The sequence below is a fragment of the Bubalus bubalis genome, chromosome 10, assembly GCF_019923935.1.
Source record: "Bubalus bubalis isolate 160015118507 breed Murrah chromosome 10, NDDB_SH_1, whole genome shotgun sequence".
Classification (NCBI taxonomy): Eukaryota; Metazoa; Chordata; class Mammalia; order Artiodactyla; family Bovidae; genus Bubalus; species Bubalus bubalis.
Window position 1 is genome coordinate 70,035,172 of NC_059166.1, and position 18,857 is coordinate 70,054,028.

The following is an 18,857-nucleotide window of genomic DNA, read 5'->3' on the forward strand; positions in this document are numbered from 1 at the left end:
AAATAGTGAATGCATCAATTTAGATTCACATCAACAGTTAAACTGGCTTTTCTTCTTTATGTGTTCGTGGTGACATCATCTAAGTCTTAATTACATTGTCAGTAAAATGAGGCTAATGACAGATGCCTTTGTACTTCACACGGTTCTTGTAATAGAAAAATAGATAATAGGTGGAATTACTTTGAGCTTTTCTGAAGAAAAGCCCTGTATTACTCATGTTTTAAAATATTATATGCTGCTACATATCAGGTTATAATGCTAATTACATATTGTCTTACTTAAAATTTGTAGTTGTATTTTGAAGCAATAATCACAAAAGGTACACTTGTATATGACAAAGTAACATTAGAAATTCATACATGTTTAATGTTTCAGGAAGTTGAGTTCATAATTAGCCTATGTCCTTTTTTCTATAAAATGTAAGGCTGACTATAAAAATTCTTTAGATCAGTGATTTGGTGTCTGGCATGAGATTTCTTCTCACACCACTAGATGGCGCAATTTAAGGGTTCAGTTCAGTTTAGTCAGCCGTGTCCGATTCTGCGACCCCATGGACTGCAGCACGCCAGGCCTCCTTGTTCATCACTAATTCCAGATGTTCATCACTAATTCCCGGAGTGTACTCAAACTCATGTCTATTGAGTCAGTGATGACATCCAACCATCTAATCCTCTGTCATCCCCTTCTTCTCCCGCCTTCAGTCTTTCCCAGCATCAGGGTCTTTTCAAATGAGTCAGTTGTTTGCATCAGGTGGCCAAAGTATTGGAGTTTCAGCTTCAGCATCCTTCCAGTGAATATTCAGGACTGATTTCTTTTAGGATCGACTGGTTGGGTCTCTTCACAGTCCAAGGGACTCTCAAGAGTCTTCTCCAACACCACAGTTCAAAAGCATCAATTCTTTGGCACTCAGCTTTCTTTATAGTCCAACTCTCACATCCATACATGACTACCGGAAAAACCATAACTTTGACTAGATGGACCTTTGTTGGCAAGGTAATGTCTCTGCTTTTTAATAAGCTAAGTTGATAAAGACTGTCAAAAGAATTTGTCAGCAGCCTAGTGACAGAGTGACAATCTGTTGTGTGGAGAAGATGAAGAAAGCTAGAGAGGGGGAAATGTTATTAGTATCCAAAGTCAAATAGTTGTCCCCTCTCAGAGGCAGAGGCATAAAGTCAGGAGACCTGTTCCTACGTGCAGTCTTTCACTAACCAGCTCTTCGGAGAATCACTTCACTCATATGGGCATAGATTTCTTCATCTGGTCAATTTCCTTCAAATGCATCCTCTTTCTCTTTCCTGGTTTGGAGCCAGGACAACAATCATGAATTCTGTGGAAGCCATGACATGTCAGTATACAGTAGGTACTCGGGAAGAATGATGGCGGTGTTCTGTTCAAATGCGTGGTCTGAGAGGGCAGCCAAACGGAAGTCTCACCATTAGGTTCTGTTCCCGATTGTGCTGTGCCCCACGGCAGCACGTGACTAGGTGAACTCCCTCTGACCTTGCCCCACTTCTCTATAACACCAGCTCTGGAACATTTTACACTTGCCTCCTCCAGGAGAGTTTACAAGGGCTAATGAGATAATGCTACGGAAAGCCAAACCTTTTAACAAAAGCTACTAATTATAAGCAAAGCATCAGTGGCTGAGTATAAAGTCTGACCCATCATCTGTGTTAAAATGCTCTTGAACTGGGTGACATCATCCCCACATGTAAAAGAACACTTTGCTGGGGAGGTGGAAATGATCAAGAGGGAGGAAATCAGGTCTTTGAAGGCAAGGGCAAAGGCCAAGAGACAGCCTCTCTGCACAAGAGAAGGGCGAGGTCCTTCTTATTCTTCATTAATAAGGAATCTTGTATGGGAGTGAAAGTGGATTTTTTTCCCAATCACTGAGGATAGGAGGGGCTGACAAGAATTTACATGACATTGGAAAGACCAAAAAGACATAAAATGTTTAGAGAAGAGATATTTGGAAAGTGATGTTGCACATGTTCTTAGTTTTATATCAAACAGACTTGTTTCTTTTAAGTCTTTTTTTACAACAGACCTCTAGAACTTACTTTTTTGGTGGGGGCTGCATGGCATAGCACATGAGATCTTAGTTGCCCAACCAGGGATCAAACCTACATTGGAAGCATCGAGTCTTAACCACTGGACCATCAGAGAAGTCTCATAGAGCTCATTCATCTTGCTTGACTGAAACTTTATGCCTGTTGATTAGTGATTCCTTATTTCTCCCTTCCCTCAGCTGCTGGCAACCATCATTCTACTCTTTGATTCTGTGAATTTGACTATTTTAGATAATTCATATAAGTGGAATCATACCAGATTTGTCATTCTGTAATTGACTTCAACCATGTTGTTGCATATTGCAGAATGTCCCTCTTTTTAAAGACTGAGTAGTATGCTATTGTAGTATTGATCACCTTATCTATTCATCAGTCAATCAACTTTCGGGTTGTTTCCTAGAGTACAGGAGTGCTAGTATCTTTTCCAGACCCTGATTTCAATTCTTTCTGGTACATATCCAGAAGAGGCATGGTAGGTCATATGGTAATTGCATTTTTTAATGTTTTAAGGAACTTCCTTACTATTTTCCACAGTGGCTGCATTTTGTATTCCCACTGACAGTATGCAAGGGTTCCAATTTCTGAGCATCTTCAGCAACATTAAAAAAACCACCAGCCATTTTGGCAGTTGTGAGGTTATATCTTATTGTGGTTTTGGTTTGCATTTTCCTGACAGTGACTGTTTTCATATACCTCTTGGCCATTTGTATATTTTCTTTGGAGAAATGTCTACTTAGGTCCTTAACCTATTTCTTAATTAGGTTATTAGTTTGGTTTATTCTTTTTAATTAGAGTTATAGAAATTTCTAATGTATTTTGGAGATTAATTCCTTATTGCATAGGTGGTTTCAAATATTTGCTCTAATTCCATAGGTTATCTTTACACTCTGTTGATTGCTTTCTGTGCAGAACCTTTTTAGTTTGGTGTAATCTCACCTGCTTATTTTGCTTTCGTTGCCTGTGCTGTTGATGTCGTATCCATGAAATCACCAATGTCGTGAGACTTTCCCCTATAGTCTGTTTCAGGAGTTTTAGAGTTTGGGATTTTATGGTTTTTTAAATCCATTTTGAGTTGGTTTTGTGTATGGTATAAGATAAGGGTCCAAGTTCATTGTTCTGTGCTTTCTCAGCACCATTTGTTGAAGAGGTTGTGCTTTTTCCATTGCCTTACTCAATAGTGAAAACTAAGGGCTTGTCTTCTAAGATCAGGAACCAGGTAGGGCTGCCTGCTCTTACTATTTCAACTTGACATAGTACTGGAAATCACAGTAAAAATGATTAGGCAATAAAAAGAAAGAAAACACACCCCAATTGGATAAGAAGTAAAACTCTCTTTTTGCAGATGATATGATCTTATACATTAAAATCCTAACAATCATACAAAAAACTGTTAGAACTAATACATAATTTCAGTAAGCTGCAGAATACAAAATCAACATACAAAAATCAGTACTGTTCTATACACTGACAACGAACTATCTCCCCTCAAAAAGAAAAAAGAAAAAGTCCATCTATAGTAGCACTGAAAAAGGATGAAATTCCTAGGACCAAACCTAACTAAGGAGGTAAAAGACTTGTATACTGAAGACTGTAAAACATTAATGAAAAAAAATTAGATAAGACACAAAAAATAGACTTACATTTTATATTCATGGATTGGAGAAACTTGCTATTGTTAAAATGTCCATACTACCAAGCGATCTAATGATGCAATGCAATCCTTATCAAAATCCAAATGGCATTTTTTTTTACAGAAATAGAATACAACCATGCACATTTATACATTTTAAGTATTTACTTTCCATTAAAACAGCTAGTATTCTTGTAGCATTACCCATAGCAGTGATTGAGTGAAAAATTATTTCATTTTTCAAATTACTGCTTCAGTATCTTAGTTACCATCTGCAAATATGGAAAGAGAATTTTTTTAACCTGTTTAGTGGTATTATAAACTGACTACGCTAGGACTGGAAGACCTGGATTTTAATTTCAACTACATGATTCACTAGCCACAAAATAATGAAAGTAATAATAATAATATGTGAAAACATCTTTCATTTGGTTGTGTTTTTTTTGGTATAATTTTTTTCACATATACTATATTCAGTTTTTATCATATTCTTTCTGGAGCTCAAGATTTCTTCACTGTCTACCTCATGGAGATACTTTTAGAATGAAAGACAAAAAGTATGTAAAATTTCACTTAGAATCACAAAGCACTATGTCAAACCATTATCACCACTTAGATGAAGAGTCAGTATGACAACATAGAATTATATTAAGAATGGGAGAAAAGGAAAATGATATGGACTTAACTGGTCAGTTGTGTGAACTGGAGGCAGCTTACTGACTCCATCAATATCTCATGTCCATGCCTGTTTTCTAGGGCTCCCACAAACAGACAGCACCAGGTTAATAGCCATAAGACCTGCAGATTAAATGAATTTTGGCTAAGGATTCAGTTCCTAATCTTATATCCAAGAAATCTGAGCTTGTGCTGGATGATTCAAAGTTATTTCTTATATATAAGGGCTATGAAAGTTCTTAGAGCACATGCTTTTACAGGAAGCTTATTTTTTCCTCTGGGGAAAACATTGTTCTGGGAACAAAATGACTATACCAATATTCTCTGAGCTAACCAAAGGTTACCTCCTTCCATGTGCTAAAACTGATTATGCAAAGAAATTAGTTTGGGGCGTATGTGTTATATGCACGTTAAGTTGCTTCAGTTATGTCAGACTCTGAGATCCTATATACCGTAGCCCACCAGCCTCCTCTGTCCATGGGATTCTCCAGGCAAGAATACTGGAGTGGGTTGCTATCCCCTTCTCCATACCCTTATATGTGTTATAAGGCTGCCTTTTACACTGTCTTTCTGTTTACCTTCTCAAAACATTTTTCCCAGTGTGGGACATACACACCCCACAAGTGGTCAGAAAAATCAATAGATATTTAAAAGCCTGGCAGCATTTATCTCTGGTCACAGTAGCTTTATCTCTGTGCAGAAATAAAATGCGTTTTGATCAGAATTCCTTCTCTTAGCACCTAGTAACAAAAACAGTTGAAACCCATTCAATTGGAGAAGAAAACCACCAAACAGGACCAATCAAAATTTTTCAAAACAAACTGCCAAAGCTAAAATGCACTTACCTGGGCAATTATGTCTGCAATTTCTGAATAACTGTGGCATCTTCTCACACATGATCGAGCCAAAAAGTCTTCTACCAGCCGTGTTCCAATATCGTATCCCCTGTGGAGGAAGGGAAAGAGTGTCCTATGAAAATAATATTTGAGACATCAGTGAAGTCCCTCCATGTTTCAGCATGGAATCATCTGTTAGGACATTTGTAAATAAATAATAAAGTAAACCAAGTTGACAAGTCAAATGGCAATTTGGCAGGGGGTTCCTTATGACCCGGAGAAGGCAGTGGCACCCCACTCCAGTACTCTTGCCTGGAAGATCCCATGGCCGGAGAAGCCTGGTGGGCTGCAGTCCATGGGGTCGCTAAGAGTTGGACACGACTGAGCAGCTTCACTTTCACTCACTGGAGAAGGAAATGGCAACCCACTTCAGTGTTCTTGCCTGGAGAATCCCAGGGACAGGGGAGCCTGGTGGGCTGCCGTCTATGGGGTCGCACAGAGTCGAACACGACTGAAGTGACTTAGCAGCAGCAGCCTTATGACCCATAGAGCACAACTCATCCAGGAAATTTTAACTAGTCTCCTTTAAGCAAAAGAGTCTGAGGAGTGAAGGCTGACCCAAACTTGACAGTGTAAATTAAAATTAAAAGAGGTTGGTGTTTGCAGCCTAATGTGTCTCATTGGCAGCTAGCTTTCTCATCACTGGCCATTATCAGAAACAGAATGAGGCTCTAGCTGACTTGGCTGCTACAGGTGTGGTACCTAGATGCTCATCTTTTCTTAGCATAGTTTCCATGGTAGGAGAGCAGGTATGTCTGGGATCGGTTCTGGAAGGAGAGGAAGAAGGGAATGGAGAAATAATTTTTTTTGTGCCATTTAGTTTTCAGCTACACTGAAGTTGGAACACTGGTTTAGTGAAAAGAACAAAAAAAGCAAAGTTCAGAAAGTTCTTTTTTTTTTTTTTAATTTTAGGGAAATTAAATGTATGGGACTTGGGAGAAGGTATTTGTATTATGTGTTCACTCTACCTCACAGCAGATGGCTTGAGTGGTACCCAAAGCACAATTCTGCAAGCATTTTATTGAGATGTGATAATATATCTGAGCAGACAGATTCAACAAGACAGACCTAAAACTTTCAATCTACTTGAGGAATTATGAACTTAACAGTGGAAATAAAAGAAAGAAGATTGTTTTTGCTTACCAACTGGCACAAAATCAGTCTTTTAATGTCACAGTGCATGCCGCATGTCCATGACTAGTGAAACGATTTGAACAGGGCAACAGAAAGCTCAACAAGTCAAAAGACATCACAGTCTGTACGGGGCTATATTTGTTCCACAGGCCTTGAAAAGTGTGGGAGTGGATATTCAGTGACCAGTCCACTGGGAGAGGAAGGTGGATTTGATGTCAAAGTGATTTACTAAAAGTTATCTGTTTATATTTCTGAGTAGACAGAAATATTCAGTTTAGCTTACTTGCCTTCCAAGAAAAGTGCTTTGTGATTCTAGGCAGGAAGTTCACGTTGAAAAGACTTTTAAAAAATAGAAACTATAGAAATAGTTGTACCAGGATTTTAGAAAAAAACGTTTCCAGTGTTTTCTATATTATGCATATCTGCAGGCTCAGCTGCTAGGACAGGTAATGGAAAGGCAGAATGTTGTAGTCATTGTAGTATATATCTTGCTTTGGTCAAACAGTATATTTCTGCAAAGCAGATATTTTATATATCAAATTAAAAATGTAAGATGCTGTCAGCAGAAGCTATTAAAGAAATCCAAATGGGAATTATTGTTTTTCTTATGGCAAGGCCTTTCTACAGCCTCTCAAAATGCATTCTTTAAATAATATTTCATTCATGTTTATTAAAATACGCACCCAAGTAGCTACCCATAGGTATTTGGGGGGGGGGGAGTGTCAAATAAATGAGTGTCTTCATTTTATGCTGCTGTTCTGCAAAACAATGGAAATTTAACAAGTTAAATAATCTGACTTCTGAAAATATTTTATCATGTGTTTAAGAGTGACCTAAATATAAAATAGCTTAAAAAGCTACCACTGTTACAGACAATTTAGCTGAGGAAGTCCTCCTGACTAATTAAGAAATTTTTTAAAAGAATATGTGGACCAAAATGAACAGAACTTATAACAATGAAAGAGAATTTTCTGATAGAAAAAGGATAAGCATATAGAAAGGGAGGAAAGCAAGAGCTCACAAAAAAATCTTTCAAGCTTTTCTTAATGTCTTTTTTCTGTATTTCAATCAAGAATATAATGAGTGTTTTAAAAGAGGTCCAAAATGCTCATCTACACTAAATTTCCTCTTCAAACTTTCTAATGGAACCTTCTAACTAGTACAAATTTTCCAGTCATTGCTGTTAGAAACCTTTTAAGGATCCATAATTAAGAGATTCAAGTATATTTATAGATGTTTTATTGTTAAGCAGTAATGTAATAATCATATAATTGTTCTGAAAATTAAAGGCTGAATTAGTGTAGGAGAAACGTCTATTAATAAAGGAGAATGGACTTTTATTTTAAAAGGAAGGAATGAGTTCTTTATTTAATATGTTTTTAAGTAAAACAGAGTAATGTTAAAAGTGTTCAGATAATAAACACACTATGTAAGAAACAGTAAATCTCCCTTCTACCCATAATCTCCTGCCCTTCCCCCCAGTTCTCTCAGGCAACTACTATTAGCAGTTTTTTCACAGATCCTTCCATAGATAGTCTATGCTTACATAAACACACATTTACATTGGAAGAAATTATGCTAGAACAGAAGACTTGAAAAGAAATGTGATGACCCACCATATTCTTTAAAGAGCAATTTCAGTTTTACCACGTCTTTTGCTTACAGAACACTAGCAAATAAATGATTTCTAATAAAAAAGAAAGTGTCACATGATTGATATTCTTGGAATAAAAGCCCCTTCTTATTGCTTTAGGCTTTATGGCAACTTAAATGGCAGTTATTAGAAATTATGTTCCTCTCTAGATGGGATTTGTTGAAATAGAAGAGCAGCTAAAATGGAGCAAGACAAGTCAAAAGAGGAAGACCAACTACATTCCACAAGAATAAAAGACGTCTACTCACATTGTATCTAAATATTTATTCACATCTTCATCTTTTTCATAATCCTTACAGAGTTGGGCAACCAGAGCTCCATAGGTGAGGACAAAGAGATCTTTATTCTGGGGAAAAAGAGATAGCTTTATGTTATTGGCAAAGTTATGGGAAATATACTACTGGTCCTTTATAAAAAGTTTTCTAGCCAGAAGCAGCCTTTGAGATCATCTGTTCCTTTCTTCCATCCCCTTCCCCACTAAGTGTGTGTGCTCAGTTGTGTCTGACGACTGCAGTAATTTTCACTCTTGAGAACAAATTGTACCCATATTTGGATACTTTGCTGGGGGAAAAAGAGCTCTGAAATTAATTTCTTAACATGCGAACATCTTTCTATGCATTTGCTTATACAACTTACAATACGTTTTCATGGAGGAAGTTTTTTAAAATGCTAATTGCTAATATAAATTCTTATTGTTCTAGAATGGCCTTTGGTATATTTTGACCATGTTTTCACTTGGAAGGAAAAATTGGGTGAGATGTCTCATGAGTCTGCACAATCCCTAATACGTTTCAGATCTGCTAAGGAGACCATCAGGCTGAATCCAACTATAGCAACAAATTTAGAGTTTTTCTTTATACTTAGAGAAAAAAGGAGAATTTTTCCTTTTCTTATAGATCTCTAAAATATGTAATATTTTTCAGAATAAATTAAAAATGAAAAGTAAAACTGAGAATAATTTTGGTTTAGTTTACCAAAGATATGTTGAAAATATGGAAAAAAGAAAACACAAAGTTTAATCAATCCCTTTTAAAAAGTTTTTTTGGTTCACTGCAGAGCTATTTACAACAGGTAGGACATAGAAGCAACCTAGATATCCATCAACAGATGAATGGATAAAGAAGATGTAGTACGGATATACGATGGAATATTATTCTGCCATAAAAAGGAAAGAATTTGAGTCAGTTGCAGTGAGGTGGATGAACCTAGAGCCTGTTTAGAGGGTGAAGTAAGTCAAAAAGAGAAAAACAAATATTGTACATTAATGCATATATATGGAACCTAGAAAAATTGTACTGATGAACCTATTTGGATGGAGGGATTGGAGACATAGACATAGAGAACAGACTTGTGAAGACAGTGGAGGAAGGAAAGGGTGGGACAAATTAAGAAAGTCAAGAATATCGAAGTGGGTTGCCATGCCTCCTCCAGGGGAACTTCCCAACCCATGAACTGAACTAGAGTCTCCCGCATTGCAGGTGGATTCTTTACCAGCTGATCTACCAGGGAAGCCCCATATATACACTATCATGTGCTAAAAAGATAGCTAGTGGGAAGCTGCTGTATAGCACAGCGGCCCCAGCCTGGCTCTCTGTGATGACCTAGAGGGGTGGATAGAGGGGTGGGAGGTAGGCTCAAGAGAGTGGGGGATATATGTATAATTATGACTGACTCACGTTGTATGGCAGAAACCAACACAACATTATAAAGCAATTATCCTCCAATTAAAAAAAAAGTTTCTTTGTTTTGTATCTGCTATTGAAAACAAAGAAATAGAAGAAGATATCTGAGATAATTTACTACAATTCCCTCAATCTTTCAGAGCAGGGAATGAGGCCTCAGGAGGAATGAGTTACTCGCCCAACTGGCCATGATTGGCAGAGCCCAGGTGGAGTCTGAGGCTGCAGGCTCCTCTCTGCTGTAGCAATTTTCTTTGAGGTGCACAAAAGAAGGCACTGCCTGGAGTAGAGGTGAGTGGGAGAGGGAGGTAGGAAGGGGTACCATTGTTAAAAATAATCTTATTTTGTGCATAATCTTATATTTTCATGAAAGATCAAATATGGATTCCAGGTTAGAAGAGGTGTTTTTACCTACAGGCTCAGGTATCTTGTGTAGCACAATATGGAGGGAAAGATAAGGCCTGATAATATGTATTCAATTATTTTTTCTTAAATAAGAAGTAGAAATGACTCAGAAAACCAATAAAATAGTTTATTCAACCAAGTGACTTCTTTGAAACGTTATATGATATTGATCCAAATGCTTCCAAAATTGACCCAATACCACCAATGTCCATTCTCTTATGAATAGGTTTATATCACGATAAATATGTTTCTTTAATTGGGTAGAATATTTATTATAACTTTGTAAATTTTAAATTATAATTTAATTATAATTTAAATTTTAAAATTTAAATTATAAATGATAAATCAAAAGAATCCAAATAGTATATGGTGCATAGGGACAAAACTTCTGTTGAAAAGCTAAATCAAAATGTCATAAACATGTGTAGAATATACATTAAATACATTAATTGACATTAAGCACTAATGTACACACGTCAGGCATAGGAAAAAATGAGTACATTAATATTTCTAGTAGGAAACCAATGATGTAAAGCATGTGATTTAAACAAAAATATTTGTTAAGCAAACCACTGAAGGGTCATCATGTATTCAGTTTTAATTCCGTTCTTATTTAAACCTTCCAAGAACCTAATCATAAATCACAAGAACTGCCTGTAAATTTTACAGAAAATATCTGCCTTACATATAAGGAGCTACAGCAGAAGATAAATCACTGTTAAAAGCCAATATGACAGTGTAAGAATAAGCCAAGTTGAAGGGGAGAGAGAAATGAATGAATGTGGTTGTTGCTGCCAGCAGTAAAACAAAAGAATTTGAAAAATAGAGAACAGGAGATAAAATTATACCTATCTATGTGCCATACCTTCAACATTGTGCCCATTTATAATTAAGGCTAAACTGAAAAAAAAGCATTTTCTTTTCTTTCCTCTCTCTCTCTGGTGGGTGGATACTAACTATGTTTTACTTCTAGCTGAGTTTCAAGCTTGGTGCCCATAAAGGCCAGTGTTCTTCATTTTGTTTCATGGTCAAAGACTGTATCTTGAAACACATGTCCAGAAGGGTCTCAGATTGATCACAAGAGAAATCAACATAAATTTATCATCACAGTTTTGAAAACATAAAAATCAATATTTTTTTACATAAAAAATAGAACACCATTAATTATTTCAGGAGGTTTTGGATATATCAAGATAAAAATGTGTTTTAACTTATATATAAATTAAGTGACTTAGGTATAATATGAAGCACGTACAATATTTTTCAGCATTTTAGGAGTCCCATAAAAAAATGAAGATTCCAGACTGGCATCTACAGCCGTTTCCAACTGGGGTATGCGTGGGTTAGTCATACAATCCTAAGTATTCATGCCCAGAGTTACTTTTATGTAATGCCCTTGAGTCTGCTGAAATAATTAACAGAGTTTTAAACTTAATGATGAATTTTAACATCTGTAACTTCTGAATACCTCTAAACCATAATAAAAGAGAGTTAAAGAACAACACTTATCCAAATCTAATCCTCAAATAGTTTTAAAAATAACTCTGAACTTGGAATATACAGGAAAGATAAGAGCCCACACCAAGTCACAATAATAATCATATTTAAGACTAGAAAATATAGTTTAAAGGCAATCTTTTTAGTATTGAGTTTTTGATAGCCTATTCCTACTTAATGTAATATATAATCATCTATTTTGTATATGTTTCATTTCCTATTTCATGAAGTATGAAATACAACCAGTTACAAGTATGAAATACAAAGAACTGCTTAATCTTTTTACTTTTACTATTAGAGATAGAAGAAAAATTTGACACTTCTCTAGATATAATTAGTCAGAAAAGAAGACTTTAAAATATGTATAAAGAATTGATTATTCTCTCACAGTATGTAAAAGATCATTGTAACTATTCCCAGAAGTGTCATTTATGTTTCTCTCCACAAAACACTTCCTTTGCTCCACTGAAAAAGTCTACTTAATAGCATCACCTTTCAAAATAATTCAGAAATCACTTGGGAAAACATTTTCTCTAAAGCAGGAAAAAAAAATCTCTGAGAATATATTTATAAAGAGATCTTACTATTTTACGGTATTCTGGTCTTCTGTGTGCAGGACGAGACATTGTGCCTGGCAGGTGAAGAAAGTTTACCGATCTTTGTCTTTTCGTATTGCTTCTGTCGTTCCTCCTTGCTCTGAGACACGGGTGCTACTTTTGCACTCTACTGCTTTTGCTCTCTGATGAACTGGAGAGGAAAAGAATCGCAAATAGGACTGTCTTATAGCCAAGTACAGTGCCAGCAATCAAATACTGCTTCACTTGTAGGGACGAGTTGTAAACTAAAGACATAAAAGCTGAGAGTGAAAAGTCAGATCAGAAGCACCAGCTACTGAGAATTCTTTGGCCCAAGGGAGTATAAGAGTGGTGTTTTGATCTCATGCCAAAGCATTGTTTTAAAATCACAAACATAAACCTTCACAATCCAAGATAGATCTAAATGTTAGCATTATTCAGTCTTTGTATTGATTGTTGTGTGGATTCGAGAAAGGATCAGCAATTTATAGACACTAAATCCTGGATTCAAACCTAATCGACAACTCTAATGGGTTTCATTTTATCCCCCAAATAATAAGTATGAAAGATCCCCACTTAGTGTGATTACAAATCCAAATTTGGTAACTTTTTCTTTTTCATAAGCAGCCATTTAAGGTGTGATAGAATTCGGGTGATAATATTTTCTTACAAAACTGTTGGTCAAAATGCATGTTCTACAGCTTAATAATGTATAATGATTCTGGCAGAGAAAACAAGCCCTTAGCTTTCTTTCGAAAGTACCTAATATATTAGCTATTGAAGGCTGTTTTATTTATGCAGAAGTAGAGATACCTCAAGTTAAAAACAAGAAACCTTCTCATCTTGACAACTGCAGGGTTCAGAGGATCAAAACTCTTCCAGAAATAGAAGCATAAAATTCAATTTGAGAAAGTAGTTCCCCATTTCTTACCGCCTGAGTCGATTAGCCTTATGTGTTCTGGAAAATTCTTGCTATATAGTGACAGACTACTGACTACTTTGGAGAACAGTGTGACGTAGTTCTAAGAGCCTAGGAGGCTTTGGAAGGCTAGGCTTAGCTGCGCTTCTACCATTTACTGGTTGGTCACCATGCGCAAGGCATTTGATTGCTATTTGGATCTGTTCTCACATCTGGAAAATGGCAATAACTGTGCCCACCTCACAGAAGAGTTGTATCAAGGAGATGATGTGTGCTACAAACCAACTCTTGGCGACCCCATGGGCTGTAGCCCACCAGGCTCCTCTGTCCATGGGATTCTCCAGGCAAGAATACTGGAGTGGACTGCCATTTCCTTCTCCATTATCATGTGCTATACAAACATGAATTAGTGTAGATGGTTTTCATAGGTGATGTATCAACTGGAATGCTGCAATACTGAAGGCATTTCTATTAGTGCTTTTCTTCCAGGATACCATTATCAGGAAGAGCAGTTTTGCTGGGTTGGGAAGTGTGGGACTTTTCAGTAGCAGATTTTAATAACATCTTATGTTTATATAAACTGTACAGTTTACAACCTGTTTTTCATTTTCTTTGGTGGTGGTGGTTGTCATTAAGTCGTGTCTGACTCTTGTGACCCCATGGACTATAGCCTGCCAGACTCCTCTATCCTTGTGATTTCCCAGGCAAGAATACTGGAGTGGATTGCCATTTCCTTCTACAGGGGATCTTCCGACCTAGGAATTGAACTCACATCTCCTGTGTCTCCTGCATTGGCACACTAAGCCATTTGGTCTCATTTTAATTTAATTACACCCTTGAAGTATTCAGTACTGTAATCATGACCATTTTAAAGGGTAGAAATCTAAAAGTCAGAGCTTAAGAAATTTGTTGAAGGTTAGCTGGAGAGTTAAGAAATTTGTTCAAGATTAGCTGATACTGAAGCTGAAGCTCCAATATTTTGGCTACCTGATGTGACGAGCTGACTCATTAGAAAAGACTCTGATGCTGGAAAAGACTGAAAGCAGGAGAAGGGGATGACAGAGAATGAGATGGTTGGATGGTATTACCGACTCAATGCACATGGGTTTGAGCACGCTCTGGGAGCTGGTGATGGACAAGGAAGCCTGGCTGGCTGCAGTCCATATGGTCACAAAGAGTCAGACACGACTGAGTGACTGAACAACAAGCTGGAAAGTGGATAACAAAGAGGAATTTGCACTAAATCTGCTGACTCCAAATCAGCAATGTCTTTTTTTATTTCCACTGCTCATATGCTACTTACGTTAGAGCAAAATATTTTAGAGGTCAACTCACAAAATCTCAGAAGGTATGCTGACAGTATGTTGCAGGGCCCAATTTGGGGATAATTCTGGGTTCTAGATGAAAGATCCAGAGAAAAACAGAAAAGGTCTGTGTACTTGGTGGGAGGCAAATTATGATACAGGAACTGATTTCACTAAACCAATGCTGTGGTGACATCAGGGCCGCTGTGAGAATTCAGGACATCCTAGATTCATCAGAAAAAGCCAGGGCTTCCCTAGTGATCCAGTGGATAAGAATCCACCTACCAATGAAGGGCACTCAGGTTCAATCCCTGGTCTGGAAAGATTCCAGATGCCAAGGAGCAACTAAAGCCTATGTGCTACAATTCCCCCAATCCCCGCCGCCCATCACCTCCACCCCCAGAGGATGCTCCACACAAGAGAAGCCGCCATAAAGGGAACCCACTGAAAAGAAGAGTAGCCCCTGCTTGCAGAAACTGGAGAAAGCCCGTGAGCAGCGATGAAGACCCAGAGCAACTAAAAATAAAGAAAGAAAGAAAGAAAACCCCAGCTCTTTCCCAGATGGTTGGGTCTCCCCCGTCTCCCTCCCCTGCAGCCAGGACCACGGGGCTTAAGATAGGAGCCCCTGCCTGGCGGGAACTGACTCAAGCACAGCTCTGGTGTTCAGACCATGAAATCTACTTGCCTTTAGTAGCTCTTCTGATCAGAGCGAGCCTTGCATTCCCCAGGCTCTTTCTTTTTTATGTAAAACCATCCTTCACTTAAATAGAGAGGGAGGCACAGAGATTGTGTTTCAAACAGGTTGTTGTTGTTTAGTCCCTAAGTTGGCTCAGACTCTTTGACGACCCCCTGGACTGTATGATTCTACTTTTCTGCCTTGGCAGCAAATTAGGAAGATGAATCATTTCAAAATAATGCAGGAGAGGAAAGTTTCCCTCTTTCGTTAAGTATTTTTTCTGTAACTGAGGACTGAATTTGGAGCCTGGGTTGGAAAAATGACACATTCATCAATCTCATCTTATCTGCACAGCAGCCAATCACCACAAGTAAGTGGTGAACTTACTTGTTCACCAAGTAAGGCCACCCCCTATACCGGCCTTTGAAGAATTCCCCGGGGCAGCTGAGTCGAGAACTGGGGAGATGCAAAGAGGAGGACACCTACTGATTTGTCAGCAGAATGTTTACTATCTGAGCTCATCCACAAACTCTCAGACAAGGCAAAGCCACTTCCAAATACTATAACATCTGGTCCGGGGGCTTGTTATCTTTTTGCAGCTTCTTTTTCTATTTAAGCCTGCTTCTGGTGTTTAAGTGAATTTCTTTATGTAAAATCAGTGTTAATTTGCTCAGCATCCCTACGCCTCTGAGAACAGCTCTGTCTCTCAGACCTGATTCCCCACACCGGTGTTACCAGTGTGTGCTCTGTGAATGAGCTAGGGTATTCCTGCCAAGGGGTAGATGCTTTACGTTGGCTAGACCGGCAATGGGATTCCCTGTGGCTTAGATGGTAAAGAATCTGCCTGCAATGCAGGAGACCTGGGTTCGATCCCTGGATTGAAAAGATACCCTGGAGAAGGAAATGGCAATCCACTGCAATATTCTTGCCTGGAGAATCCCATGGACAGAAGAGCTGGGCAGGCTACAGTCCATGGGGTCGCAAAGAGTCAGACATGACTGAAACGTTAACACATTCACTTTCATTCAGACAGGCAACAGCAGACTAACAAGGACACCATTTGGCTATAAAGCCCCAAAGAAAATTATTATCCATGGATGTGACCATTCATGATCATTGACAAGGTATGTGCTGGTACTGCAGACAGAGTCAATTCTTTCAATAGTAAATGCAAATAAATACTTAAGAATCTGTAATCAACAAATTTCTTTACAGCAAGTCTTTGACTCTTCAATAATGACTTCTAATCAATGTTCCTTGAAAGAGTGGCCTACAATTTCCTTCTCCACTTTCTTACCATATAGTCTATTAAATGGAGTTTTAAAACATTATATTATAAACATAAGGAAGATGTAGTACTTACTACCAAGCTCTACTGAACAAGTTGCTATATATAATTCAGTTTTTGTTTTAAGCATTAAAACAATACTGATACAGTTGAAATATTCTGTACCCTTCTTAATCTTATTCTTTCCTCCTCAGTGGTCACCACTACTGAAACTTGATATTTGTTATTTCTGTACATGTTTCTAAATTCTACAGATGTCAGCAACCACAAAGAATATATAATATTATTTTATTTTAAAACTTACAGAATGTAACATGCTGCAGGCATCATACAGCTTGCATTCTGAAAAATTATTGAAGCTTTATCTCTATTCATACCGTTCATTCTAGTTTACTTATTTTTCACAGAGGCTCAGCAAACTTCTTCTATAAAAGGCTGGATAGTAAACATTTTCAGTTTTAAGGCCACACAGACTCTTGTCACAAACTACTCAACTCTGCTCAGGTGATGGGAAAGCAGCTAGACAATTAGGAACCAGTGTGGATACGTGCTAATAAAACTTTATAAACACTCAGATTTGGATTTCACGTAGTTTTCACACGTCACAAAATACTGAAAAAAATTCAAACCATTAAAAAAAATTATTATTGGTTTAAAAGCTTACAAAGCAGGCATTGGGTCAGTTTGGTCCCTGAATTATATATAGGTTGCCAACTCCTACTCTATAGTGTTCTTTTACCATGGTTTTTCAACTTGTTTCCTTGTTATTAGACATTAATGCTGAAATTTCCTTTGTGATCTTGTGTATGATCAGTATGTTTTACCAAGTGATTTATAGAGAACTTATAAAAATAGTGCATTCTCTATTTTTAGGGTATGGAATACTAGATGTTAGACAAAGCTCGCTAATTTTGTTCTTCCATATCTTTTATATCCTTTCAATGTTTATCTCCTAATGTTTATTTGATCACTTCTAATATGTTAAAAATCTCTTTGATTATAAGAATTTCTCCTTATAATTTGATATTTTTGCTTTATATATTTCAGTAATACAGTCATAGACAAGTTGATGACTGTCATATCTCATAATGGATCATTCCTTTCTTATGATTGAGTCTTCAAAATTAGCCCTTTTAATACTTTTTTGCCTTTAGCTCACTTTTACAAGCAACAGTTAGAACTGGACATGGAACAACAGACTGGTTCCAAATAGGAAAAGGAGTATGTCAAGGCTGTATATTGTCACCCTGCTTATTTAACTTCTATGCAGAGTACATCATGAGAAACGCTGGGCTGGAAGAAGCACAAGCTGGAATCAAGATTGCTGGGAGAAATATCAATAACCTCAGATATGCAGATGACATCACCCTTATGGCAGAAAGTGAAGAGGAACTAAAAAGCCTCTTGATGAAAGTGAAAGAGGAGAGTGAAAAAGTTGGCTTAAAACTCAACATTCAGAAAACGAAGATCATGGCATCTGGTCCCATCACTTCATGGGAAATAGATGGGGAAACAGTGGAAACAGTGTCAGACTTTATTTTGGGGGGCTCCAAAATCACTGCAGATGGTGACTGCAGCCATGAGGTTAAAAGACGCTTACTCCTTGGAAGGAAAGTTATGACCAACCTAGACAGCATATTGAAAAGCAGAGACATTACTTTGCCAACAAAGGTCTGTCTAGTCAAGGCTATGGTTTTTCCAGTGGTCATGTATGGATGTGAGATTTGGACTGTGAAGAAAGCTGAGCCCCGAAGAATTGATGCTTTTGAACTGTATTGTTGGAGAAGACTCTTGAGAGTCCCTTGGGCTGCAAGGAGATCCAGCCAGTCCATTCTGAAGGAGATCAGCCCTGGGATTTCTTTGGAAGGAATGATGCTAAAGCTGAAACTCCAGTAGGTTGGCCACCTCATGTGAAGAGTTGACTCATTGGAAAAGACTCTGATGCTGGGAGGGATTAGGGGCAGGAGGAGAAGAGGATGACAGAGGATGAGACGGCTGGATGGCATCACTGACTTGATAGACTTGAGTCTGAGTGAACTCCGGAAATTGGTGATGGACAGGGAGGCCTGGTGTGCTGCAATTCATGGGGTCGCAAAGAGTCAGACACGACTGCGTGACTGAACTGAACTGAACTGAATGTTATTTCCAAGGGTATACATTTCAGCACCTTTAGTTTTCAAGCTTTGTGTGTTTTAGGGGTGTCACTTGTGAGTGGCATGACTCTATTTTTTAATCTCTGTACATGCATTTACCCCAGCTCTGGTGTGGTAGTTAAAGGCATGTGCCAAACCACCTGAGTCCTGGTCCCGGCCCTTTCCCTCATCTCTGCATGGCCCTGTGCAATTTCCTTTATCTCTCCACAGTACACTTTTCTCATCTGTAAAGAAGCTGAGGATAATATTAGTACCTCATCATAGGATTATTATGGAAATTAAATAAGATAATGTTCTTACCTG

The 18,857-nt window shown here is 37.7% G+C and overlaps 1 protein-coding gene across 1 annotated transcript in view; it reads right to left on the minus strand.

Annotated features, from left to right (window-relative positions):
- Nucleotides 1-12,545, minus strand: part of TRAPPC3L (trafficking protein particle complex subunit 3L) — a 40,345-nt gene extending 27,800 nt beyond the window's left edge. The window contains exons 1-3 of the mRNA XM_006055684.4: nucleotides 12,224-12,545; nucleotides 8,307-8,404; nucleotides 5,220-5,319 (exon numbers count right to left, since the gene is read on the minus strand). Coding sequence (XP_006055746.3) covers nucleotides 5,220-5,319; nucleotides 8,307-8,404; nucleotides 12,224-12,265 — 240 coding nt within the window. The 5' untranslated portion in view covers nucleotides 12,266-12,545. The remainder of the gene's footprint in view (nucleotides 1-5,219; nucleotides 5,320-8,306; nucleotides 8,405-12,223) is intronic.
- Nucleotides 12,546-18,857: the final 6,312 nt, after the last annotated feature.